This window comes from Meles meles, chromosome 1, assembly GCF_922984935.1.
Source record: "Meles meles chromosome 1, mMelMel3.1 paternal haplotype, whole genome shotgun sequence".
NCBI classification, from domain to species: Eukaryota; Metazoa; Chordata; class Mammalia; order Carnivora; family Mustelidae; genus Meles; species Meles meles.
The window spans coordinates 36,068,028-36,094,342 of NC_060066.1; the positions used below are offsets into that span (position 1 = coordinate 36,068,028).

At 46.3% G+C, this 26,315-nt stretch overlaps 1 protein-coding gene across 6 annotated transcripts in view; it reads left to right on the forward strand.

Annotated features, from left to right (window-relative positions):
- Positions 1-26,315, forward strand: part of NCALD (neurocalcin delta) — a 371,716-nt gene that overhangs the window by 337,974 nt on the left and 7,427 nt on the right. For all 6 annotated transcript variants that reach the window (XM_046016599.1, XM_046016614.1, XM_046016629.1 and 3 more), the window contains one exon: positions 17,782-18,178. In XM_046016599.1, the coding sequence (XP_045872555.1) occupies positions 17,801-18,178 (378 nt within the window). In that variant the 5' untranslated portion in view covers positions 17,782-17,800. The remainder of the gene's footprint in view (positions 1-17,781; positions 18,179-26,315) is intronic.

The window sequence follows — 26,315 nt, forward strand, 5'->3', positions numbered from 1 at the left end:
TTGTGGTGTGTATCTCCTACCTTTTGTTTATTCATTCATCTGTTGATGGGCTTTGCTTTGTTGCCACCTTGCCTTTTAACAGAGCATAAAAGCATAATGACACTCTGGCTATTTCTGCATTTGAATTCATTTTTGATAAGGAAGGGAGGGAGGGAGGAAGGAAGGAAAGAAAGAGAAAGAAAGAAAAAGAGAAAGAAAAGAAAGAAAGGAAGGAAGGAAGAGAGGGAGGGAGTGGGGAGGGAGGAAAAGAAAGAAAGAAAGAAAGAGGAAGGGAGGAAGGGAGAAAGAAAGGAAGAAAGGAAGAAGCCCAGCCTGTCTTCCCTGCTAAGAGAGCCCGCTACATGGAAGGGTGACATCTTTACCGTTCAGATTTCCCAGAGCCAAATGCAAACACCTCTCCAAAGAGGCACGCCTGCCTCATTGCCTGGCAAGAGATGAGATGCGAGGCTGCTCACTTCCCACCATCCATGTCTAGGCAGGAAGGGCTGAGGTTCCAACAGGAAATTGCCGCCGAGCACTATCTGATTGCTAACACAGGATAGGGAATTTTTACAGAGGGAATGTAAATGTCCCTGTCTCTAGAACGGGAACATCTTGGAAGAGGATTGCATATGGCCTTTGTTGGGAGAGTGAAGCTTCTCTCTGGTGTGTGTTGGCTACCATTTCATTCCATGAGGTAGTGTTAGTCGATGTTGTACCGAGACCTGGAAATATCCAAATCCTGTTCTGCCTGTCCCCTCCCCTTCCTCCTGGGAACTATAAACATGCAGATCTCGGGAAATCAAAGTGCCCCTTATCATTAGCCAGACAGCTGGGACAGGCCGCTCCACGGATCAGGTTGGAGTGGATGATTTAGGCTGGAGGCCCATGCCACAGGTCAGCTCTAGCACTAAGGCTTGGTTCTTCTGGGAAGCATTTCTGCCCATGGAGACCATCCATTCTGCCGAGCCATTCATAAGGCTTAATTTAGAAACAATTGAAGTGATTATAACAAGAAAATGGTTTTAAAAGAAGAGACACATGATCTTATTTCTGGATAATGTAATTATTTTAAGGGCTTCTTTCTAATCAACAGTCAAAAGCCTGGTTAAAAATGAATGTCAGAGGACAAAGGAGCAGCTCTGAAGGGTTGGCTGGGTTTTTTTTTAAGATTTATTTTTTTACTTAAGTAATCGCTACCCCCAATGTGGGGCTCGAACTCATCACCCAGAGATCAAGAGTCACAAGCTCCACCAACTGAGCCAGCCAGGCACCCCGAAAATTTTTACTGAGGAGCCTGTAAAACACGCAGAGCAAACCCATAGAGCTGGCAAGACACTATCGCACCATTACACGGACACCTGGCATACGAACACACACATACACATACACGTGCACACACTCCACGGTGAAAGGAGCAAAGGACACCCTACCCATGTTACACAACGATTATACTATGGCACCAAGAAGTCTCACACACCCCCTCCAGGTGGCAGGAGCCCTCAGACCTCCTAGAGCCTTTGTCACCCTCGCCCGCCTACCCCAAGGTGCTGCACAGATGACCTTATCTTCTGTGTGTGCCAAGACCTATAAAAGGCCAGGCTGCGTGTGTCCTATCGCAGTAGGAACACACGGTAAATAAAAATTCTCACAGGTAGTTTCCTGACCAAGCCTGACCTGAACAATGAAGATCTATGGTAAATAAACTGATGAGACAGGGTCCCTGCTCAGCCTGAAACTCTCATTGTAGATTTCTTTAAACCTTGACAGGGAGAAGCTTTAAAAAAAAAAAAAAAAGTCTTTTGAAAATCTGCAAACACTATCTGTCTTGCTAGAGATGGAGATCCCCGTATTACTTTGGGGCTAATTCTTTGACTACGAAAAACACCCAAGTGAACCCTAATTATGCAAATGTGAAGCAACGATTCTTTTTGGAAAGGGTGATGTTTAAAATGCTGTAGTTTCAAGAAGCTAAATTTTCTCTCTCTCTCCTTCTCTCTCTTTTTTTTTTTTTTTTTTATTTGGGAATGGGTTGGGGGTGAGGGAGATCCTGGCGAGACAGAGCTAGGGTACCTATCTAGGTTTATCCTAAAAGGCCATCCTCCCAACTACCAAGCTGTGTTGCCCCCATTAGTGAACACTGGTAGAAGGAGGACGTCAGAAAGGAGGCTGGATGGATGCAGAGGGATTGGGCTGGAGTTCTTGAGCAGGATCATGAGGACCCTGAATGCCAGGCATGGTGGGAGCTGAGGAGGGAGAAAGAGGAGATGGAAATGGGATGATGGCGCAGGGACTGAGCCTTGATCAGTCTTCAGTCCTTCCACCAACAAATTGTTTTCTCCTTGGAAGTCACACGGGGGGACTTGCTCCAAGTCATCTTTATATCTCAGGGTTTTTCCACCTTCTCTTAGGAATGAGGTGAGGATACATGCTCCAGGACTCTAAGCTGCCTCTGTGATTTCCTGTCCAACACCGCAGCGCGGAGGGCTCCTCTCCCCCTTGCTGTTGCTGTTCCAAGTATTGGGTGGGGAGATTGTCATTCATCCCTTCTGCGGTGCCTACCCAAGCAGAAACCCAAGGGTTTCGCACAAAATTTGGCCCCGAGATGCCGTAGTCAGAGCTCTCGTGCAAGCTTCATCCTCAGGCTGTTTCTGTAATTCAGATCTGATAGCGTGTCCTTGTTAATCTCTGAAGGGACTAGTTTATTGTCATCATATTTCTTCTGGTGTTTGTGACAAACAAAAACAGAATTTGTAGCGTCCTCCACGCCTCCATGTTTTTTGATGGAGTCTGAGGACTGAGGGGCTGGGAAGGTTCCAGAGCAGAGCATCACTTTCTCTTTGTACTCACCTGGTGCACTGCCTTGTTCCCTTGAGACTGGGAAGCCACCTGAACCTTTTTTAATGAATAGGCTTCTAGGCAAAATCCCAACATTCTAACCAGCCCTGAACCCCGTGTCACCGTGGAAAGGACTCCTACCCACAGTGCTTCCTGGGTAAGGCCTTGTTGGTTTGCCGAGGTGATGCTCCTGGAGTGTGGGGACCATGTCTGTGATGGGAAACAGTGGGCTCTGGGGCCGACCAGCGACCTGTCTGCCCAGCCATGCCATGCCATTGGACTCCATCTGTGCTTCGAATCCACCGTCATGTCTTGCACGGCCCTGGGAACACAGCATGTGCTTAGGAGATTCTTGGGAAATCATTCAAAGGGAAATGGCATCTCCTGGAATGAAGACATCGCCTTAAGCCTCTGTACACTCTCCCAGCGAGCTCTCAGTTTCATGCCAGGACTGGTGTTTGTTCTCACTTTCAATCCCATTATTTGATCTATTGCAGACAGATTTAAATGTTTACAGGTACACCTTGTAATGCATATGGAAAGCCCTGTGATCTAAAGGAAAGAAATGATTGAAACTCCATGCAAACCACGGGTCAAATGCCGATTTTTAAATTTTTTTTTTTTTTTTGGCTTTTAGGTAAAAATGAATCCAATTCAGCTTTGATCACTGAAGTGGATCAACTCTAGCGCTCTCACTGTGCTTCTGTGTTCTTTATTATTACTTTCTGTCCTATTTTTTGCATAATTTTCTTATAATGGAAAATGCTGCTCTTAAAGAAACAAGTGATTGACTCAGAGGATTGGAATAATACTTGGTTATCATTTCATACTTTGTTGCATATCGTAATTCATTAACAAAGGGAGAGAGAGTCTTGGCAAACTTATCTTCACCATTATTCAAACAGAATACTTACATAGAATGCGACACTTCCTTACTGCTTTTTTCTTCAGTGAAGCTATTTGGATACATTTCAGATTTTCATTACTTTTTATTACGACAGTCATTTTTGCTCCAACCCTGTCCATAAAGTCCAAGTTTTACTATTGGGGTAAACACATTTGAATCTTTGGATCTGCCAGCAAGGAGAAGGATTTAGATTGTCAGTTCCAGTCCCTTGTAAGATGATCATAATGGTGCTTCTGAAAGACATAGATACAATACAGAAACACACTGTATGCGTGACAGCGGGAAGGTCTGCTCTCCTTAACTCATGCCTGTGTTTCCACGCTGGGGCGTATTTGCTGACACTGTAACAACCAAGTTACGTGTACTAATAAGCCCGTTGGAACTGTGAGATTAAGTAGAAAAGGCCGGAAGTCAACTCATTAAGGAAAAGGGGTGTAATTTTCTTTACAGTTTCTTCTAAGGGTGTTGGGACATTCTGTGGTTCAGCGACATGGATGCCTGGGGTGGGTCCCTCTGTGTGTGCCCGGGCAACACAGAATGCAGGACGCCTCCTCGGCTTGTCCTTGCCACATTAGCAGGGGGTAAAGACCACCTGATATTACTCCAGAGGACCCTAACCCGGGCAGTGAGATGCCAGGAAATCACTACTGTCTTGGCTAGTGTTTGCTGTAACATAAGGACAAGAAAAGATAAGATAGCTCAATGGAAATGAAGTGCTCCGGCTGGAATTGAGAAAGAGCAGAAGTGTCAGGGGGTTCCTGTGGGGAAGGGGGTAGGTGGGTTGACCAGGCTGATAAGTGAATTAAACCCACCCAGGCACACACGGTCTTTAAAGGAGGAGATTGCCTGCGTAGACACAGAAACTGTGCGCAGGGTTGTGCACCGTCTCTTTCAGAGATAGTGGGGAATCCTTTGTTTAGATTTTTTTGTATTTTATTCATTTTGCAGATATATTTTCACCTTCTCTCTTTTCAGATTAAGCTTTCTTTTCCATTTTTTTTTTCTTAACAAGAAGTGGAAATAGTAACCAGCGTGTAACTAGCTAGACAGGAAGGCTCTTTCTCAAGCACACAAACATACACACATCCTCAAACACTTGACAACATGCCCCCTGAGACCCTGCTCTGTTTTTCACTGTGAGGCACTGCTCCATGGATAAAGTAAGACGATCTGTACTCTCTTCCCCCTTTGACAGCAGTAGCCATGTAACCTTGGGAAAACCTTTAAATCTTCGCCTTCGGTTTAATGTGGGGACAATTCACCTTGCCCTTTCTTTTTTCATACTATTCCAAGGATCGACTGAGCTAGGATAGGTGAGAATTAAGGTGATGGTGTGTTCAAAGTGTTAAGGCAATCAGCAAAGTAGAACAGAAGGTGGTAAAATTTGTACTGGGAGGTAAGGGAGGGCGCCGCCGAGAGGGGGACATTGGAGTAGATCTGAAGCAGGTGAGGAAGGAGGCATGAGGATACGGTGGGGGGCGAGGGGAAGATGGGAACCATGAAGAGATGAGGGGAGGCATTCCAGCTATGGGATGTAGTGTGGTGGCATTTAAGCCATGGGGATATGGGAACCATCTGAACCATGAAGATGCAGGAAAACAGGGACATCTGAGGCCAAGAGAACAGCGTGGGCAAGACCCTAATGAGGGAACATGGCTTGTGTTTGGAGGAAAGAGACCAGAGAAGCTGAAGTGGAGGGGAAAGAGTTTGAAGAAGATAGGATATATGGTTAGAGAGATGATAACATGATGATGGTGATGTTGGAGGAAGAGGAGGAGGAGAAGGAGGAGGAGGAGTTGAAGAAATACTAGAAGTGCCGACTCTGCTACATTGTGCCACTCGATCCTGACAAAAACCCCAATTTACAACTAAGGGAATGACACATGGAGAAGCCGAAGTCCCTAAGGGCCATACAACTAGCACGTCCTGTCTCGGGGATTGGATCTGAGGGCCCTCCGATTCCAACCCCCATGTACTTAACCATTGTGATTTGTCGCCCCACCTGTGAAAGGAGCTCAGCCCAAAGAGTGTCTGTTGTATTCTGGGGGACTTTGTCTTTTCCTTTGCTGGCTGATAGTGACAATACTACCATCCAGAAAATCCCAGGAGCGCTCGGCTTCCTAGGCAAAACAAAACGTGAGGAGAAAGCCAAACCAAATACCATTCCTGATGAACTCTGGCCCTAGACAAAGAAGGTATCAGCTCCCCAGATATTTTTAGTAGAAGAAACATCATTGAGGAGAAATCCATGCACAGTAGCTTTGGTTACTACCAACCGAACAATCACCAGGAATGCTTGCCAGCCACCTCGCCATTCACCTTAGCACCAAAATGTGTGAATATCCATGCTGTCCTCACTTCTTGGAATTCTTAAAAGTGACACAAGCAATGGTCAATGGGAAATCGGCTCAGCAGAAGGAAGCCATCTTTTCTTGGGCATCCTCACACACCCACATCTTCCTTAGAGCTTTCTAGACAAATACCAGTGAAACTCCGTGAGTAGCTTAATGCTCACTCAGAAGAAGAAGGGCAGCTAAGTGGCGGAAGCAATAATCTCCATCCAAATGCCAAGTGAGAGTCAACAAGTAGAGAAGGAGAAAGTCACAGTTATATTATTGACTGTTAGGAAACCCCTCAATGTTTACAAAGGGTTTTGTGTTTATTCTCTTATGAGCTTTGTTCATTGGCCATTGTGAGGATTGGAGTGGCAATAAAAGCATGTGCAAAAATTCAGGGCGGAGCGAGGAATTAGGTGATTCCTGTGAGTTTGGGTGTGACCTTGAAGGACGCAGAATGCCAGGCTATGGGGTTTAGCCTTTAATCTATCATCAGTTGGGAACATGGAAGCTTTTTGAGGAACACATGACATGATCAAGTGGAGTCTTAAAGATGGAGAGCTTTACTATTTCTGAGCTCAGGTAGGAGAGGCTAAAGGCCTGGATTAAGAAATTAGGCAATAATTAGAAATGAACTTGAGATACAAGGATTTCTCTGTGGCTCTTTTTACCCCCCCCCCCCCACGAAATGATGAATGGAGGTTTGGGGTGGGTTGTTCGTGTGTGTGTGTGTGTGTTTGTTTGTTTGTTTGTTTACTTCTGATCTTCTCATGAAAAGCTGGCTTAAGAAAATAATTAAAAACCTGCGAATCATTTCTTTTCCCAAGTAAGGAAAAATTGATTCAGGTGATCGCAGATATCCTGTGTTTGTTAGTGGTATCTAATATTTATCCACTTTGTTCTGAAAACACCAGTCTTGTCCAATCAAACCCTGGGTTAGGGTCCTCCTTATGGCACTAGTACCTTCCCAGAGCTGGATGGCTAATGCTCTGGGCTTTCTTGGAGCCTGCTCTGATTCTACCCAAACTCCACTTAGCCCTCCCCAGCCTCAGGACAGAAGATCAGAGAAAGAAATAGTGCCCTGCTCTCCATCTGCTGCTTCTCTAATGGGACCTCTTGCTTAATATCAGGTTAGAATAATAACTTCCACGCAGGGAAAACAGTCAGCCATGGGGGTCTGGCAGGAGTCCTCTCTGCATACAAATCTACAAATGCCTGTCACACTTAGCAAGTGATCCCAGGAAAGGGAGTCAGGTTGGAAGCTTACTGGGGTTCTCTTATTTTCTTCCCTCATGTGACAGTTGACTCTTTTTCTAATTCTCCATTAAAGCAAGGGGGAGAATGTTCCCAAATCTGGAAGGCTCATCTTTGTAAACAACCCACTGAACCCTTATTTCATTTAGATTAATAGTGGATGTGTCCTGAGCATCTGTTGGATGAAAGACACAATGTTGATCTTTTCCTGGCTCCCTGGGATTCCTTTTTCTCATTTAATCCTTCAGAGAGCACTAGGAGAAAGGTCTCATTATGCTTACTTTCTGGAGAAGAGTGAGACCAAGAGAGAGGTCAAATGACTTTCCCAAGGTCACATAACCTGGTACGATAATAAAGCTTTCTGTTTCATTCTTCTGCGGGCAAATCCAACTCTGTTTCCCCACACCCTGCCGGAGGGCACGAAAGGAGCTAGAACTAAAAAGATGCCATTTCATTGTCGTCTTGTTAGTCTTCTCACCCGGACATTTGTTGGACAGACACTCATACTTGAGCCATGTTGGCTGGGGTAGAAAGTGCTCGATCGGTACATTCCAGCAGAAGCAGCCCTTCAAACCCCACAGGTGATGGAGCAGGGGTGAGGAGGGCTGGGGAATGGCAGGGGTGCTTCCGATCCTGCCCCTCTGTGGTCACAGGCTGTGCACCTTTGTCCTAACAGTCAGCTTCTCTGAACCCTTCGTCCTTCCGGTAAAACCAAGGTATGATAGCCCTCTCACCAACTCTATACCGACATCATGAAAACAAAATATTCATGAAAACTGCTTTGAGCTCCAACCCGAATCCCAGATTCCCTTCCTTTTCCTATCCCATGCAGGATACTATTTTTTAAATAGGAATATTCATGCGAAGCCAGGAAACAGTAGATGTTAAACACATGTTTGCTGAATTAAAAAAAAAAAAAAAGAATGATGAACTATTCTTAGATTCCATGGAGGGGCTTGTAGCAATTAATTAAATGCATCTGTGGCCCCCAGGGGATGTCTAAAAACAGGGAGTACAGCTCCTCTGGTACTTCCGGCTGCTGGTGAGCTGGTGAGGCCTGGATCCCCATAGCTGACCTGTTTGTCCTCCTCAGCCCATTATGGCTTACTGTTCTCCTTCATTGTTTGATCAAAACCCAAGGTAATAATACCTATCTTCTAAATGAGTGAATACTTAGCGCCTTTAGTTAAGTAGACATTTCTGGCAATCAGAATTCCACAGAAGTCAGCCATGGTAGGGTCTTAGCCTATGACAGCCCTGAAGGAGTGTTGAGGAGCCCCCCCCCCCTCAATGATCCCCCCTCTTTCCACCATGGCAGCCGGCACTGACCTGGCCCCCAGCCTGAGGCAGCCCAGCCAGGCAGGTCTGATGGCAAGGGAACATCTGCAAGCTCTCAACCTCAGGCACGCCAGAGGTTTCCATCTCTGAGACAGCTTTGTGGTTTCCGCAGGCTTGGAAGGTGACCATTGAGTACGGTCCCTGGCCACTTACTGACTAGGGCACGTGAAGCATACAGTGTTGGTTCATCTCTAATTGCTGGCCGTCCAGGAGGGAGTGGTGGGGAGTCAGCCATGAGCTGCATGAGAAGCAGCAGGGAGAGGAGTGGGTGTGAATGAAGGTCAGACAGCCCATCAAAAAACAGAGCACTTGTGGTGCCGTTTAGACAAAAGATCTCTTTAGGCCAAACCTAGAGAAGGGGCATATCCATGCTCCTAGTCATGTACTCTTGAGAGAGCAGGCTGAGTGTGCCCTCCTTGGTGCTAGACATAGTAAAGGCTACACTCTTACATGTGTGCCTCTCACACAGGCAGCCCAGAGGGATTGGGATGGAATTCCCAACCCCATTCCAATGCTTCTTCGAGTCTAATCCTAGCTGGATGTGTAAACCCTTGCAAAATGTACAGTGAGGATGTAAGGGCTCCAGAGGAAAATGTTGGAGGATTTTGAAGGGGCAGTCTGAGATCATGGTACTTACTAAAGACCTCAAGAGCCTCTTTGCCATACGCATTATCCAGGGAATCCCGGAAGCAGGACTAAGGGAAATGCCAAGAGAATAAAAGAAAAGCAGAATCAAACTAAAGGTCCCTCAAGAGGGATTAGTTAAATGAATACCATGCAGTGGAACACCAGAAGACTGTAAGTAAGCCTCACTTTAGCAATGCCTCTGTTAGTTACCCAGTTCGATGCTTGGCGAGGTCAGTGCTCAGTACTGTCCATTGAATCAATCAATGAAAATTCAGTAATTTAAAAAGATGAGATACCTCCATATATATAACATGGAAGAATATCCACAACATACTTTCCAGTGAAAATAAAGGTTGGAGAATAGTATCATATGATCCCATTTGTGTTTGGAGGGTACAGATTTCATTTATGTGCATTTAAATGCCTAAGAGGATATATATACATGAAACTGACAAGAGCGGTTATCTTCTGCAGAGTAATGTTGGATCACGGGGGGAATGTCCATGTTCTAATTTCTCTATCTATATCTCTATCTAATTTCTGTATCTTTCTCTTACCAACTATAGTTTTTACGATAATGATATATCACTTTGGTAAAGAGCAAAACCAAAAACGATATTTCCATTTGGGGGAGGGGATTGTTGTCTGACAATGTTCTTTTCAGATTTTATCAGAAATATGTTTTATTGGCAGTGATAACGGAAAGTAGAACTTGAGTAGAGCCCAAGACCAGGCCCTCTACAGTCTGAAATGCAGAGTAGAACTAGAGCCCAGGTAGTTCAGAGACCGTAAGCCCTGCTCACCCAGAGAGAACCAGCTGTGTCTCCTGGGCTTTGCCACACAGCCTGGGGAAGGCAGCAAGGAGAACAAGGCTGTCAGTAGTGAGTCCCCTGCTCGCTCGCTGCATTTGCTATGCGTTCAGTGCTCATCTCAGACCCTGTCACCTCTCAGCAAGGTGAGCAAGCAAGCATCAGGCGTGTGACCAGCAGTCACAGGTGTGTGTCTGCCTGCCCACCCCCACAGGGAAGAAGGCGTCCCTGCATGCTGTGGCCTTGGGGCAGCCCTGGAAGGTAACCATTCTCCAGGCAATGTCAGCAAGGCCACCTTTGTGAGGCACAGGACTTGTAGGAAGTAAGTCTCAGCTACCCTTGCCAGAGGCCAGAGAAGAGAATATTCTTTGGGTAACAGGAAAGGAATTTAGTGAAATTATTATATGACTTCCCTTCTCCCTCTTTAATATTTTAATTCTTGTATGCACCACTGTTTTATTTCCTAATTTGTGCACTATATATAAACACGTCAGTTTATTTATAAGTTCTCCTTCTAAACTCCCACTAAGAGACAATTTCCATTGAAAAGAAATTTCTGGAGCAGAGTGCTCTTCAGATTTTTCTGTAGTCCCCCCCCCCTTTTTTTTTTCAGTGACAATCAGGGACAACTGATCTGGAAATGAATTTGCTGGATCTTAGCCGCCTACAAAACTCAGATGGCCATAACATCTGGTGTCATCGCAGATGGACACGTGTTCCCATGCACCTATAATTCTTACCATGCCCTTCCTTACATTTTAGGAAACTTTTCCTGGTTACATTTCCATAATGTAGACATTCCATCGCTCCGAAATTCAAAGCAACTCACGGACAAAGTCACATGTCCACATAGGCACACATTTTAATCAACCTGGTCTTTTTCTGGAATCACTGTGGGGTCTGTGTTCCTTGTTGCCGCTCGACCTGACTTCAGCCACTAGCATCTCACAAATTCCATTTTAGGGGCCCTCGGTGCAGTTTGCAATTGAGACTTCTCTGAAGTCCAGGCTTTCCAGAGTAAGTTGGGCTTTTCTCTGGAAAATCTCACTCTAGGCTCTCAAGAATTAATTCACGGAGTTTGTGGAACCGGACAAGGAATCCCAGAAGCAAGATATAAAGAAGGGAGCGCCTGGATTCCAAAAGAGCATCCATCACTCACCATTTCCTTTCCCTGGGGACTTGTTGTTAGGAGCTATTCCTTTTTCTCTTTGTTTTAAATGGAAAGTTGACTTTATGTTTTAGATTCCTGGTCATGGTTGTTTGCCGGTGGTTTGGTGCCTTCTCATCTTGTATATTTTTCCTTTCTCCTCTGTGGTCAGTATTAACCCCAGGTTTATGTTTTGGACCCTGGGAGACTGGATGTGACCCAAAGTTAGTTGGGAAATTTCACACACCGCCATCCCAGAGTAAACTACTGAGTAACAAAATGCCGATTCTCACAGAGTTGGGGTGCATTTCACTTAATGAAATGCAGCACAGATTCAGCTAAAAATAATATGTATAAATATATATCGTTACAGGAATAGTTATACATTTATAAGATATAGGATATATATTATATATATAGTAAGTAGACATATACTTTATATATCATATATATATTTAAAATTTATATATATAGGCGTACAAACTAAAATGTTGAGATACATTTACTACTTAAAAGTCTTATTCAAGGCCCTAAAGCAAAGGTCCTTAGAGGTAAAAAGAGGGCTATGTGGGAGGCCAGGGGACCTGGGGCACAGGGGACTGAGAGATGAGTTAGAGGTGGCCCGGGGCAGCTCACACAGAGCCTCGGGGGCCCAACAGAGAAGTCTGGATTTTATTTTCTTAGAGCTTTAGGCAGAGGAGTGACATTGTCTATTGTGTGTTTTTAAAAGGTCACTCTGGGGAGCCATGGGGAGAGACAGGGGCACGGTGGTGGTAGGGAGAGCGGGGGATCGGGATGTCCCATTGGATAGAGGGAATCCAGAATCCCGGACAGGATGATGGCGGTTTGGACCAAGGTGGTGACAACGGAGATGCTGAGAAGTCAATGGATTTGAAACAGATTTGGTGACAAAAGTGAAAGGAAGGACAGAAGATTCCTCGGGCTTTGGAGTGGGCAACTGGGTGGCAGATGGCATCCACCACAGGTGCAGGGCAGGTGGCAGGGACACTTGGAGAGGGAACCAAGAGCCACAGTTCCTTCTGTTCTGCACTGAATGCTCTCCAGGTGCTCCCTGAGCTGGGCACGGAGGACATAGCGGCAAAGCAGGCAGAGTCAGCTTTCTGGTTTCCTGCTGCCTCGCTGGCCTCCTTCTCGTTCTCCCTTACCAGGTCCTTCTCCTTCCTCCAAGTCTACGTGTCAGAACAGATACGGGCTCACTTGTCCCCTTTTCTTGTTTACCCACCGCCACTGACTTGGGACTCCCATCCAGTTGTTGGCCATAAATTCCGCTGTAGGCTGATGATTCCCAAATCAATTCTTTATCTGACCTTTTCCTCTAACCCCAGACTTTGCCATCTAGCTTCCCACCTGACATCTCCACCTGGATCCATGCTGGGCATCCCAGAAGGAATACCTGCCCAGACGCACGGATAGCCATGCCCCTGCCTCAGCCCAGAGCCCTCCTTCTGCATTTTTCCCATTTCAGGGTCAGCTTCATCCTTACAGTTCCTTAGGCCAGAACCTTGGAGTTATGCTGGACCATTCTCTTTGGTCACGAACCATCAACCAATCCTATGGCCTCTCCTTTGAAGCTGTATCAGAATCCGAGCACTTCTCACCTTCTCTGCTTGCTGCCACCCTGGTCCTGGCTGCCATTGGCTCTTGTCTGGGTCCTTGCTGTGGCTTCTCAGCTGTCTCCCTGCCTCTGCGCTACCTTCTTTTAGTTTACTCTCAAAGCAACAGCCAGGGAGTTCCTGTTAGAATAGAAACCAAACTCCTGCCATAGCTCTGTCTTACTCGCAGTGGAAGCCACTGCCCTTAGCATCTCCTGCGGGTCCCACGTCACCTGGCCTTCGTTACTTCATCCTTTTTCCTTCCCACCCTCTGCTCCAGCTGCATCCTTGACACACTAAGCCTGCTCCCTGTCTAGGCCCTTCTCGTTTGCTGTTTTTCCTGGCCTGGAATAGCCTTCTGCAGTCATCTCCACGGCTCCCTCCTTCACCTCCTCTCTTCCTTTCCAAATGTCACTTTCTTAATGGGGTCAGCCCTAGCTTTTTTTTTTTTTTTTTTTAAGATTTTATTTATTTATTTGACAGAAAGAGAGACAGTGAGAGAGGGAACACAAGCAGGGGGAGTGGGAGAGGGAGAAGCAGGCTTCCTGCTGAGCAGGGAGCCTGTTGTGGGGCTCGATCCCAGAACCCTGGGTTAGGGTTAAGGTTAGGGTTAGCCTGGGATCATGACCTGAGCCGAAGGCAGACACTTAATGAATGAGCCATGCAGGCGCCCCCTTCCCTGGCTTCTTAGTTAACATTTCGATACCCACCTAGTCACTCCTGGCATTCCTCAACCCCCTTCCTTCTTTACTTTTCTCCTTGGAGCAACTCCCTCCAACATTTCCCTTATTTATCTTATTTATCGTATGTCTCTTGCCACTAGACTATCGGCTCCATGAGAACTAGGGTTTTGTCTGTTCCCTGATGTGACAGCCATGCCTCCCTCATGCGAGACACTTGGCACCTATCTGTGAAACGAATGCATGCTAATAGGAGGTCGTCTCCTCTCTCTTAACTACTTCTTTCTGACTTCCTGTGGATCTTTTGTCTTAACTCCTGTCTGTGCTTTGTCCATGGAGTTAGTAGGACACGGTGGTAAAACCAGTGGACAGCCAAGTGCAAACGGAACTTACGTTTGGCTGCCGCATTCCCAAGCTGTGTGACTTTGGATAAGTAGCTTGGCTTGAGATCTCATGTCTTTGCTTCTAAAATGGAGGAAGCCGCCCTCTCTGTCACTCAGGGTTGCCCTGATTGCCAGGGTTGCCAAATAAGTCTCAACAGAATAATGGATAAAGGGGGGGGGCGCCTGGGTGGCTCAGTGGATTAAGCCGCTGCCTTCGGCTCAGGTCATGATCTCAGGGTCCTGGGATCGAGCCCCGCATCGGGCTCTCTGCTCCGCAGGGAGCCTGCTTCCTCCTCTCTCTCTGCCTACTTGTGATCTCTGTCTGTCAAATAAATAAATAAAAAATCTAAAAAAAAAAAAAGAATAATGGATAAAGGATCATCAAAGACAAGATGTGGTTTTCATTTACCACGGCATCTGACCCATTCTCAAATCAGTGAAATACAAATTTGCACCCCTGAACTCTTTTATATATAAGAAAACCGAGGTGCACCCAAAAGTTCAGTGAATTACTTAACTGCCCAAGAGCTGGTCTGCAATTCAGCCAGGCTTTGAACCCAAGCATTTTTATTCCACGGCCTGAAATTTTCTCCCACTACGTTCTACTAGCACAAAGTTAATGTCTTAATAAGCAAATGGAATCATGAAAAGGATTTGACCCAACGTGCAACTTTTGTCTCCAGACAATTTTTTTCTGGACTGCTAATGAACGCGACAGTTCCCTGATGGTATTTTTATCCCCTCTTCAACTCAAACAGGCAGAGATTCCTGTCGTCCAAAAGAAATAGGTGTTGTCAGGCGTTCCTCTATCTTTCCCCTCCTCCCCCCAGGGAAAGAAATGCTATCATACGTCCCCTGAGATTTCTGTTGTACAGTCTAACCAAGTCCAGATGGTTTTCTCAAGTTCAGGCATCATACTTGGTAAAGTATTTGTAGTTATCTATGGAAACAAATTCTGGACTCAGTTGCAAACACCGCTTCCCAAATCACTTATGCCATGCCCTTCTGCCTTGTTTGTGTTATGGCCTTTCTGTGCTAATGAATTTGTAAATGTGGTTTAATTACTGTTTACTGAAAAACAGCTACACACAGATCAGTCTCAGTGGGAGACTTAGCCAAATTTTGAGGCGATTTCTTTCTAGGGCAAAAACAGCTAATAAGTGAGAAGCACTTTTTAAACATTGGGAAAGGAACTTAAGCCTAATTTTGAAGAAACGGTGTTGTATAGACCCAGAAAAAAGAAGTCATGCTTTAAGAGAGTATATTTCAATGGCAGAATGGTATTTTTTTTTCCTAAGGCTGGGCACACAGTGATTTGCACAGAAGCAAAGTACAGGGATGGTGATTTGATTGAACACCACACCGAAGAGGTGTACTTTAAAGAGCCCCAAAAAGGAAAACCCCAAATTATTTATAAATTTCACAAAAATATCCCGGAGCTCTGTAAAGCCATGTATTATGTATTACCTCATGTTTCTGAATTCCTGCCTCAGGCAAATTGCCAACTTAGCAACTAAATGACAGTTTTCAAATTCTAATACAAACCGGCCTCTCTAACTTCACTTTTCTCCTTCCAGAAAAAAAAAAAAAAGGGACACACGAGGGAAAGGAAAGTTATTGGAAGGTTCAGTTTATAAATTGTGCTTCATCTGGAGAGCTGGAGTATAGTCTTGCTCTTGCATAAAACGGTGTTTGCCTGATTCCACGCGAAGAGGGCTCTTCGTGCCCCTGCCACTGTAGGTCCTGCTAATAGGACGCGGCGCTCTGCTCTCGCTGCCCTTTCAGGGGCTCCCAGGGTAGGAGCAGGGGTGGAGCCTGTTCTGCCTCCAGGGCGAAACTCAGAAAACAAAATCAGTCACCTTGCCAATTACTCAGATTGCTTGGCATTTCTTGAACTCTGGATATAATGCAAGAAATTGGAGCAGTGTGAGATGCAAACACTGCCCTCTAGGAATTTGTTTTTAGTGGGGGCAGAAGACAGGGCTGCAGGCAGTTCAATAGAAGAGATTCCCGAACTTGGGGGCGGAGTGGAGGCGGGGCACGGGTAAAGGGGGTCAAAGGTAAAACTTCTAGTTATAGGATAAATAAATCTATGGCAGGGCCAGGGCTTCATCACTGTAGGGGAAAGACTTCTTTTCTGGGAAGATTATTACAGATTTCCATGTTGTGATGATTCAGCTGGCCATCGGTCATTCCTTTTTTCACTGACTCGCCAAATGTTATTTGTAGGAGCCAGAGAGGGAAAAGTAGTCCCAGTAGAGACTGCGTCTCAAGGGGCTGACCCTGCAGAGGGATGGAGACAGACATTAAATAAACACCACAAGAGAAAATCTCAAAGAAAATTGGGACTCATGATTAATAGTGGGGATGTGTGGTCTTTCACATAGCCTATAATTTCCCAAGCTTTATTTTCAGACTTTTTTCCAATATCAGAAAAATGCAAAGTGTAGAACCCCCTTTTATGAGAAGGGGCTTTTCTTGACGGTGCTTAAATCATAAGACTTTGGAAATAGGCACAAAGCTCAGATACCACCTCCTCCAGGAAGGCTTTCCTGATGCACTATACTGCCTTTTGGCTTGGGTGCCCTATCTGTGTACTCTCATCGCACCACATCCATTCCCCTGGTAACAATGAGCTGCATATCTATTGTACTGTCTGTCCCCTCACTGCCACCACCATTTCTGAACTTACACAGCTGAGGGCCTCCGAAGACGGAGGGGCCACATCTCACTCTTCTTTGAATCCACGACACCCAACACACGCCCGGTGCCTGGTGTTCACTTACTTAATGGTGATGGCTCTGTAAATAGGACGATGATAATTCTAGGGTTGGTTTTTTTTTCCATCTAACAAAAGTTGCCTTTGTTCCCCACATTATGTTAAGTTTAAAAATAGGTAACAAAAGTATATATATTCTTGTTTTTTTGGTAACAAAGTGTACATATTCTTGTTGTTTTGAAGTGCAAATGTACTTAAACATTTTAATAGCATTTTACATAAGCATGCCTATAAAAAAATCTGGAAGGACACACTCCAAAATGCCCGCAAGGTTATCTATAAGTGTGAAGATTTGAAGTGTTGCAAACTTTTTTCTTTATGCATCACTGTGCTTTCTTACTTTGTTTTGATGAGTGTGTACTACTGTTATAATAAAATGTAAAGTTGATTGTATTTAAAAAGGAAAGCTTGGCCTCTCTGTAAGCATGCATGTAAACCATTTATGAAGCCTCATCTTTACCATCTGAACCCAACGCGGCAGTGAATTGACCTTGTGGATTTAAATAACCCATCTAGCTTGGTAGCATTTAATGGTATTAGATGGGTTTGTATTGTTCTTACTCGTACCTGTTTCTTAATATTCAGAAGGTCCCCAAGCAGCACTTTCCTTGGACATATTCTAGCAATAAAACATAAATTACCTCTTCTGTCTCTCTCTCTCTCTCTCTCTCTTCCCATTCTCCTCCTTAAATTCTCCCTGCTAATACTGGGATTGGGTGTTACAGCTTCAGTCGTCTTTATGTCGGGCTAGACCTCTTGCAAATAGACCAGGCAGAACTAAGTAGCGCATTTCTCTGGCCCTGGCTCTGACTCTCCCCCTCCCTCCTTTTCTCCCTCTTTCTTTCATGATGAATCCCTGTTTTCTCATGGCTCAGCACAGAGAAGGCATCCGTTTTCTGGTCCGTGGTATTTCTACTTGGCATCTTTGGACTGCCTGTCTTTCTGTCATTCTGTTTGGCTGAATTGGACAACCAGACCGTGTTATGGACTCAAAGAGTCTATTTCTTTTCCCCAGAGGAACAGTCACAAATTCTAAAGTGTGCCTCCAAAGAACAGGTCTAAAACCGAGGTGTCTTCTTCTGTCTCTGCAGCTGAATCCTCGCTGCCAGGATGGGGAAACAGAACAGCAAACTGCGCCCGGAGGTCATGCAGGATTTGCTGGAAAGCACAGACTTCACGGAGCACGAGATCCAGGAGTGGTATAAAGGCTTCTTGAGAGACTGCCCCAGTGGACACTTGTCAATGGAAGAATTTAAGAAAATTTACGGGAACTTTTTCCCTTACGGGGATGCTTCCAAATTTGCAGAGCATGTCTTCCGCACCTTCGATGCCAATGGCGATGGGACGATAGACTTTAGAGAATTCATCATAGCCTTGAGCGTGACATCGAGGGGGAAGCTGGAGCAGAAGCTGAAATGGGCCTTCAGCATGTATGACCTGGATGGGAATGGCTACATCAGCAAGGCGGAAATGCTAGAGATTGTGCAGGTACGTAGCCCTCACCTCTTACAAAGCCAAGGACATGAGTCCCAGGTAAGAAGTGGCAGGGGCTCTGTCCAGCATGGGGCAGGGTGCAGCCTTGATCTCGGCCTGCGCAGTTTTTGAAAACACTAAACCATAGTTGCAAACAGAAGAGTACACAGAAACATGCAGAGTTTTTGGCATCTCTTGGAAATGCAGATCTGACAACACTGGGTCCCCATTCTTGCTTGGCCTAAGTCACCTGATTGCTTTGTGGTGACTTCCCCCCCCCCCCCCCACAGATGGACATACCTTCCTCAGCAGATTCTGCTCACTGTGGTCCCTCCATCCACCCATCCCCAGGGCCTGCCCAGACCTCGAGCCTTTGGGGTTATATCCCCTGGAGTGGTGTCTAATGATCAGTCTCTGACCTGGGGTTCAAACCCTGCCCCTTTCAGTCACTACTTCTATGACTCTGGCCAACTTAATTCACCTAAGTGAGGCTCAGTGTCCCCATCTGTGAAAGGGAACTGCCACCCATGTTTTGGGGTTAGTTTTAAGATTAGATGTGACTGTCCCTGTTCAATGCTTAGCCCAGTGCCAGGCATACAGAAACACAGAAAAGCTCATCATCTCCACCATCATTAATTGACAACTTTCTTAGACTCTTGAACAAAGGCAGGGACTGGCCTGGGTTCTGTCTCGTCAGAAATGCAAACATTGTAGAATCAAGTAAGCACTCCATTTTATTTCCCCAGATCACTCACCGAGAGTAAATACCCTGAACAGGCCAGGAGAAGGGGCCCTGGTGTTGGCCACATTTTCCTTGTCAGACCCCAAGGGAAGGTGAGGAAGGGACATAAGGGGCCGTAAGTGGTCGTGCCACTACCAGCTTGATCGTGCCACTACCAGCTTGATCGGCAGTGAGTGGGACTCAGGGAGGAACTTAGGGGGACTGAGACACAGCTCAAGGGAGCATCAAGACAGCTTCAGCTGCAGGCAATAAAAAGGACTAGGTGGGTGGGCTGGCCATCACTCACCATCTTGGCAGGAGAATGGGCACAAGAGGGAAGCATCTGGAAGCAGATAGCAGTCCAAGAGAGTGGGCATTTGGCTTCCTGGAGGGCTCATCTCAGAAGCCAGCACTCCTTCCAGAGCGCTGAGGTTCCGAGGGAGATCTACAGCCCCTGGGGGGACAGGTGGGGCTGCTGGAAGGGAGGGAGGGGGTGGGACACAAGGAAATGGAAAGCAATCCTCTGCTGGTGAGATTGGGGGTGGAGTCAGAGGGGCATTTGCTTTCAAGGAAAGAACCAGGGAGAGCCCGTTGCAGAAGCCTAATGTCAGAGCCAAAAGAGACCCACATGACTGCCTTGTCATTGAGCCCTTGTAGCTGAGGCCTGGGGTCAGCTCCTGGGGCAGTGGGCCTGACCCCACAGGGTAGTGAGGGGGACAGGTGCACATGGAGCTAGGGGCAGAGCAGGAGTGTGGTTCCCAGATCTGCCAGCTAGTTCTTTCTGTGGCTCTTCCTTCCCCTGGAGCAGCGACTGTCTGAATACAGTCTGTTCAGTTAATCCGTCAGAGCCAAGATCTTAAACAAGAATAAAGGATTTCAGGGGCGCCGGGGTGGCTCAGTGGGTTAAGAGATCTGCCTTCAGCTCTGGTCATGATCCCAGGGTCCTGGAATGGAGCCCCTTGTCAGGCTCCCTGCTCAGTGGGGAGCCTGCTTCTCCCTCTCCCTCTGGTGCTCTTGGGTGCGCGCGCTCTCTCTCTCTCTCAGTCTGTGCCAAATAAATAAAATCTTCTAAAAAAAAAAGAATAAAGAATTTCTCCCGTCCCTCAAGGATAAATGTATAAAAAATACAATGTCAGTGGCAAAAATATGGGAGTACAGAAAAATACAAAAGCAAAAGAGAATTCTCCCTATTCCCACTCCACATACGAAGAGAATCACTGCTATTAATTTTCTGGTATTAGAAAATAATATTTTCTGGTCTTATTTCCATCATTTAAATGATTTCATAAAGTATATGAAATTTTGTTTCTTGCCATTTTCACTCAACATAATAATACGAGCATTTCTCATGTCATAAAAACTTTAATAATGGTATTTTAATAGCTTCATAATAGTCATACAGTACAACTTACTTTCTCTTCCTCTGTTGTTGGATATATAGCTTGTTTCCCGGTTTTATTAATACACATGATACTGTAATTTTTAAGTATAAAATAACAGATCATTCTTGTGTGTGCTGTTTTTTCTATATTTAGCATTATCCCCTTAGAATGGGTTCCCAAAAGTACAGTTGCTGGGCCAAAGGGAAGGAGCACCATTTTCTGAGGTACTGGATGCTCTCTGCGAGACTATTCTCCCAAACACGCTGCCTGAGTGAATGAAGGAGGTGCCGTGGCATTGCACTTTCCCGGTTTTTCTTCATCTTTGCTAATTAAACAAAAATTTAAATGTCAAAGGTGATTCATTTTAATTAACTTTATTTTGTCTCTCCTTTTGGGGGTGGGGGAGTGCTGCGCTCTGCCCCCGTGTCGTCTGCCCCACTGCACAGGAAGGGGGTGACTCCGTTCCCCTTTTGAAGAGAATGACTTCCTGATTGGGATCTAAGGGAAGAAAGAATTTGTTAGCCACTGTGTTCTCTCCTGTGGAACACTTCTGCGCAGTTCTCCTGGCTGCCCCTGGTCAGGGGTTTGGTGGACAGTACTGATGAAGATGCTGACCCTCAGTCAGGGAGAACCCTCCAGAACCCTTGGGCTTCTGAACATCAGACCATTCAAGCATTGGCTCACACCTACAGTTAAGCACCAGCTAAGTAGCTGGCCCCGGGAATAAAGAGTGTGGGCGGCACCACAGACCCTCTCCCCAGGCTGTGGAATTTGGTTTGCAAGGGTGGGTGGGGACTTGGCAGTTGACGCACAGAAGGTTCTAGTAAGCACTTGCCGAGCCCCTGCCCTGTGTTCAGCACGGAATGTAGAAAGGGACCATAGAAACGAAGGGCCATTCAGCTTCACAAGATAGTTTCTCCCCACCTCCCTCCCACCATAAGTAGCTCAGTCCGCTCACAGGCCCAGGGGTAGTTTCCAGGTCATCACAGGAAGGACTCGGAGTCCTTAATAAATGCTTATGTACTCAGGGTTTTTGAGGAGCCTGCAAATGGAAACCTCGAGTCTCCTTAATTGTTTCTTGCAGGCCTGCCCTCCGTTGATTAATATTCATTATTAATCCGATGCTGGGCCTGTCCCAGGAAGCCCTGTACCTGTGTGCGTGTTCTTGGGGGGCAGGGCGTGGAGGGGGTTGCTGGTTCCAGCTGGTTCCCACCCTCCAGCAAGGACCTCTGCAGAGCTGCACCTACTTCAGAGGAATCACTGTCCCTTGGGTTTCTGCTCTGTGTTAGGTAAATCTATGTTAGGGGGTGATGAAAAGGGCGCAAGCTGTGGGCCCCAGAATCATTCACAAAGGACGCTTCCATTTGTTAAAGTGAGTAAAACCTGCAACTCGATGGCAGGCACCAACGTGTGAATTCTTGGGTGAATTTCTGTTCCTCCAAGACTCAGAAATTCAAGCAGTTTAATAAAAGGCGAATTCATGCTGTTCACTGACAGACCTTAAAGACTGGTCAGGGTGTGCATTGGGGTCCAAATGAGTTTATAATTAGGCTCGACAAGAATGGACTGTGGGATTCTGTAAATTTTCCAGTTTTTCTTCCCTGACGTTGCTTCTCGGAGTTTAGCTTTGGCAATCACAGAATATTGTTTATGGGGCAAGCTTTGGTCTCTGTTGTAGACTCTAATACTGACATAACACCCTGGGAGTTTCCTTTTGTTGGTCTAACAGATTACTATAAACTTAGTTGCTTAAAACAACGCAAAGTTATTAACAGTTCTCCAGGTCAGAGGTCTGAACTCAGTTTTACTGGACTAAAAATCAAGGTGTCCACAGGTTGCATTCCTTCTGGAGGTTTTAGGGGAGAATGTGTTTCCTTGCCATTCCTGGTTTCTGGAAGCATTCTTTGGCTTGTGGCCCCTTTCCTGCATGTCCAGAGTCAGCAAGCTTAGATGGATTGAGTCCTTCTCACACCAGCATTTCTCTGGGCATCTCCCTTTGCTTCCCTCTTCCACTCGGAAGGACCCTTGCGATTACATTGGGAGCTGCCTGTTAGGACAACCACCACGCGATCAAGGTCTTTAACCTAATTCCCATCACGCTTTTAGCATGTAAGGTGAGCATATTCACAGGTTCCGGGGGTAACAACCTGCATATCTTTGGGGGGACTGTTATTCAGTCTACCACACATGCCAAAATGCAGTTATGTTCCTTTTTAAAAAAAATAATTTTGTGCTCTATCAACATCTGGATGAACAAACAAAACCATATGCAGATTTATTTTTAGAGCCTTAAATGAACATTTTCACGTTCACGTGTTTGTTTTTTTTCAAGTGACAAATTTAGGAACACGGTTTAGGCCCAGTATTTTATTATTGCGTCAAAACCGCCTCTCAGGAGTCATAAGCCAGACAGATAACAGCTCTGACCTTTTCCTCCTGTTACAGCAGATCCTGTACTCCAGGTGGGGGCCCCAAGACCTGGGAGAAGCCTTCTTGCCTCATGTAGCCACCTGTCAGCCCAGCTAGAGACAGGTCTACACCAAACACCTGTCCCAGCATAGGGTCTGAGGAAGGGGCTGAGGGAGTGGGGAAGGGACGTTGCTGATTTGGCCACGAGTGCTTGGACACTCCCTGGGTTGTGAGGGAGCTCAGTAAATGTTGGCTACCATTATTCTACTGCAGTTTCCAGAGCTAGGACAGGATGTTTTCCTGCTAAATAAAGGGAGATGGTTTCCCAAAGGACGAGGTAATAGAATCTTCAATTAAGTTTTAACTTAAGGGGCACCTGGGTGGCTCAGTCATTAGGCGTCTGTCTGCCTTTGGCTTGGGCCATGGTCCCAGAGCCTGGGACCCTGTGTCGGGCTCCCTGCTCAGAGGGAAGCCTGCTTCTCCCTCTCTCACTCGCCCGGCTTGTGTTCCCTCTCTCACGGTCTCATTCTTTGTCAAATAAATAAACCTTTAAAAAAAGTTTTTTAAGTTGAATTTGCCTAGTCATAAAATGTATATTAACAAAGAGGAGGAAGGTAACCCAACAAAACCCTCAGTTGATGGAACTCATAGATATTCTGGAACAGATGACTTAAGGAGTTCCTGACCTCCTTCACCTCTTACCTTTCCTACCAAATACCAGCCCGTCCGGGAAAAACTAAAACTTCCGGGCTACTCTGATGCTCACAGGACTCTGACGAAAGAATGATCAGCTTTCCAGAAGAGAATGTGGTTGGCGCCAGGAATGCCCCAAGCCCGAACTGTTGCCCTGAGCCCACAGGCAAACTTCATGCCTTGGGACTCTCTGGGGAGGACCTGGCTGGACTGGTTCTCAAGTTCAAGTTAGAGACTTTCTGAGAGGATATACATAGACTGACATCATGTTACCCAGAACAGTCCTCAGGAAACTTACTTTGAAAACTATGTTGGAAATTTTCTAGTTAGCATATTTATTACTTGGATGTTAATGATTGCTTTGAAAATACTGGTGTTCAAATCATTACTGTCTTGGAATCAGACTCTCCCTCCTCGTTGTGACACAGGTTAATTGGCATTTTAAATGAAGGCTGGACGGATGTCAGGACACCTTTGATCTACCTTTCCATGGATTTTGGAGTGAGTGCAACCTGAGGGAAGGAGATTGGGCACATCCTGGCAGCTCATCATGGAAGATTTCATTTCTGTTTCTTTTTAGCGGTATTAGAAATTTTTTTCTCATTCCCTCATGTGATGAAAGGCTCACATACCTACACAGCGGTTGGAAGAGGAGGAAGAGGGGGGACAATGGGGGCCGGGCAAATGTCTGCCCTCCAGGAGCACCCAACAGAGGCCCGGGTTAGTCCCAGCTAGTGGCAAGATCACCAGCCCACTTGTGAGTGTCTGTGCCACTGAGGACCAAAATGAGGACCAGAGAAACTTCTTTACCTTCTTTCAGAGCCACTTCCTGAGTGGTACTTGCATTTTTTCTCCAGATCATCTTTCTAAATTGATGCCATCGATACTCTGTCAATTGTAATATGTTCCTTGGAGACTTTAAACACTGGGCTCTTTTGATTCCAGGGGAAACAAAGTGGGTGACAGGACAAGAGCTTCTAATCCGTTTTGATATGGCCCCCGGGAATTCAGCTCCACACCCTTGCCTAATTCCCCATTTTGAACGTGGACCACAGATGTGACCCCGGAATGCAACTCAAGATTTCTCTCCTGGAGGCAGCTGTAAAGTCATTGCTTAGACCACTGACTTTCTGGAAGAGCTAATCTTCATGTGCGCCATTGTGTTTGGTTTACCCTCTTATTCGGGAATTAATCTTATGACAAGGGTTTAACTCTTAGCAAGGAGTGTGCCATCTGGTGCTGTGAGCGAGGCGCCCCTCCGGCTGGTCCCTCCCAGTAGCCATCGTGGTCTCCCCATAGCCGTCACGGCCTCCTCGTCTTTCTTCTGCCGCCCGAACATGGACACTCCCAAGCAGAGTTCCAGCTACAGCCCGTGTTTCCTGCAGAAGTCTCCTCTCCTCAGTGCTCGCCAAGGGCTAGCCCTGTGCCAAGGGCTTTCCACACTGTGTCTGACTCCAGGGTCTGCCGTCCCAAATTATCATCGACTGGGCAGTTTGGCAAACAGCAGAAATGTATTCTGTCTCAGTTCTGGAGGCCAAATGTCCAAAATCAAGGTGTGGACAAGGTCGGTTCCTTCTGGAGACTCCTGAGGGGTGGGGAGGGGAGGTCACCTGTTCCATGCCTCTCTCCTAGCGTCAGCGGTGACACAATCCTCAGTGTGCCTGGCTCACAGCTGCGTCACTCCAGCCTCTGCCTCCATCAACCGCGACGCTCTCCCTGTGAGTCTGAGTCCAGATTTCCTTCTTCTTACATGAACTCCAGTCACTGGATTGGTTGGGGCCTGTCCTAATCCAGTCTGATCTTATTTTAACCTGATAACAGCTGCAAAAACCCTTTTTTCCAAAGAAGGTCACCTCACCTTCTTCTCACCTCCGCCAGCTTCTGGATGGACACGACGTTTTGCAGGACAATGTTTCACCTGCGGCACGTACCTCCTCTCACTGAATCCTCACGACAACCTTGGTAACCCCACTTTACGGAGGAAACAGCTGATGACTTCCAGATCTCCAGCTCCGTTACGTCCAGCTTTTTTTTTTTAAGATTTTATTTTTAACTAATCTCTACACCCCACGGGGGGCTGGAACTCACAACCCCAAGATCAAGGCTGCACACCCCACTGAGCGAGCCAGCCAGGCGCCCCTGTTATGTCCTAGTCTTTGTGACATCTTCACTGAGCTATTGCTCTGGTATTTCACAAAGTCGGTATTCCACAATCAAACTCATCCCTACTTCCTCACCCCTCACATGTGAAGGCCTATAATATAACAGCTCTGGAACATCTGTTAGGACAGTAATAAAAGGGCCCTTAGGATGGGGCTATCTGAAGCCGCTTTTGCATTGCACTTTGGGTTAGACTGAAAAAGAACATTAACTCTCCTTATCTAAAAATGATGAGTACCGCCACGGACTTGACAGAAGACCATGGCAGGCGGAATGACAGATTTCAGAAAATATGAAGGAGGCTGATTGAACGGGTCTGCTGACTGCTAGATGTGGAGATAGATGGCAGAGAGGCACCAAAGATGTCCGACTTGACCACAGGGTGGACAAGTTTTGGGAGGGCAGTGATGAGTTTGCTTTTTTCAGGAAAAGTCGTCCATGAAACCTAATGTAAGAATGGAGCTGCTTTGTTTGAAAGGGGGCAGGGCCCCTGTCATCTCCTCCCCTCCCAGGAAAGTACCTACGGCTCCTTGGGCAGAACATTAGGAAGGTTCCTGACTGCACGTATTCTTCTAAGCACTAAACAAGAAACTACTTACACCATTCCAGAAACACGGACATCGATCCTATTTCAAAAGTGTTTCCAAGAAAGATCCTCATGGCCTCTCCCCACCCTCACTTCCTGGTGGGCAATATCCTTCTATGCGGGGTGTTCTTCTTTATCTAGAACCTAAATGCAACCTTGTACTGCCTAACCTCTTGTGCCTTTGGTTGGTTGTCATGGGAC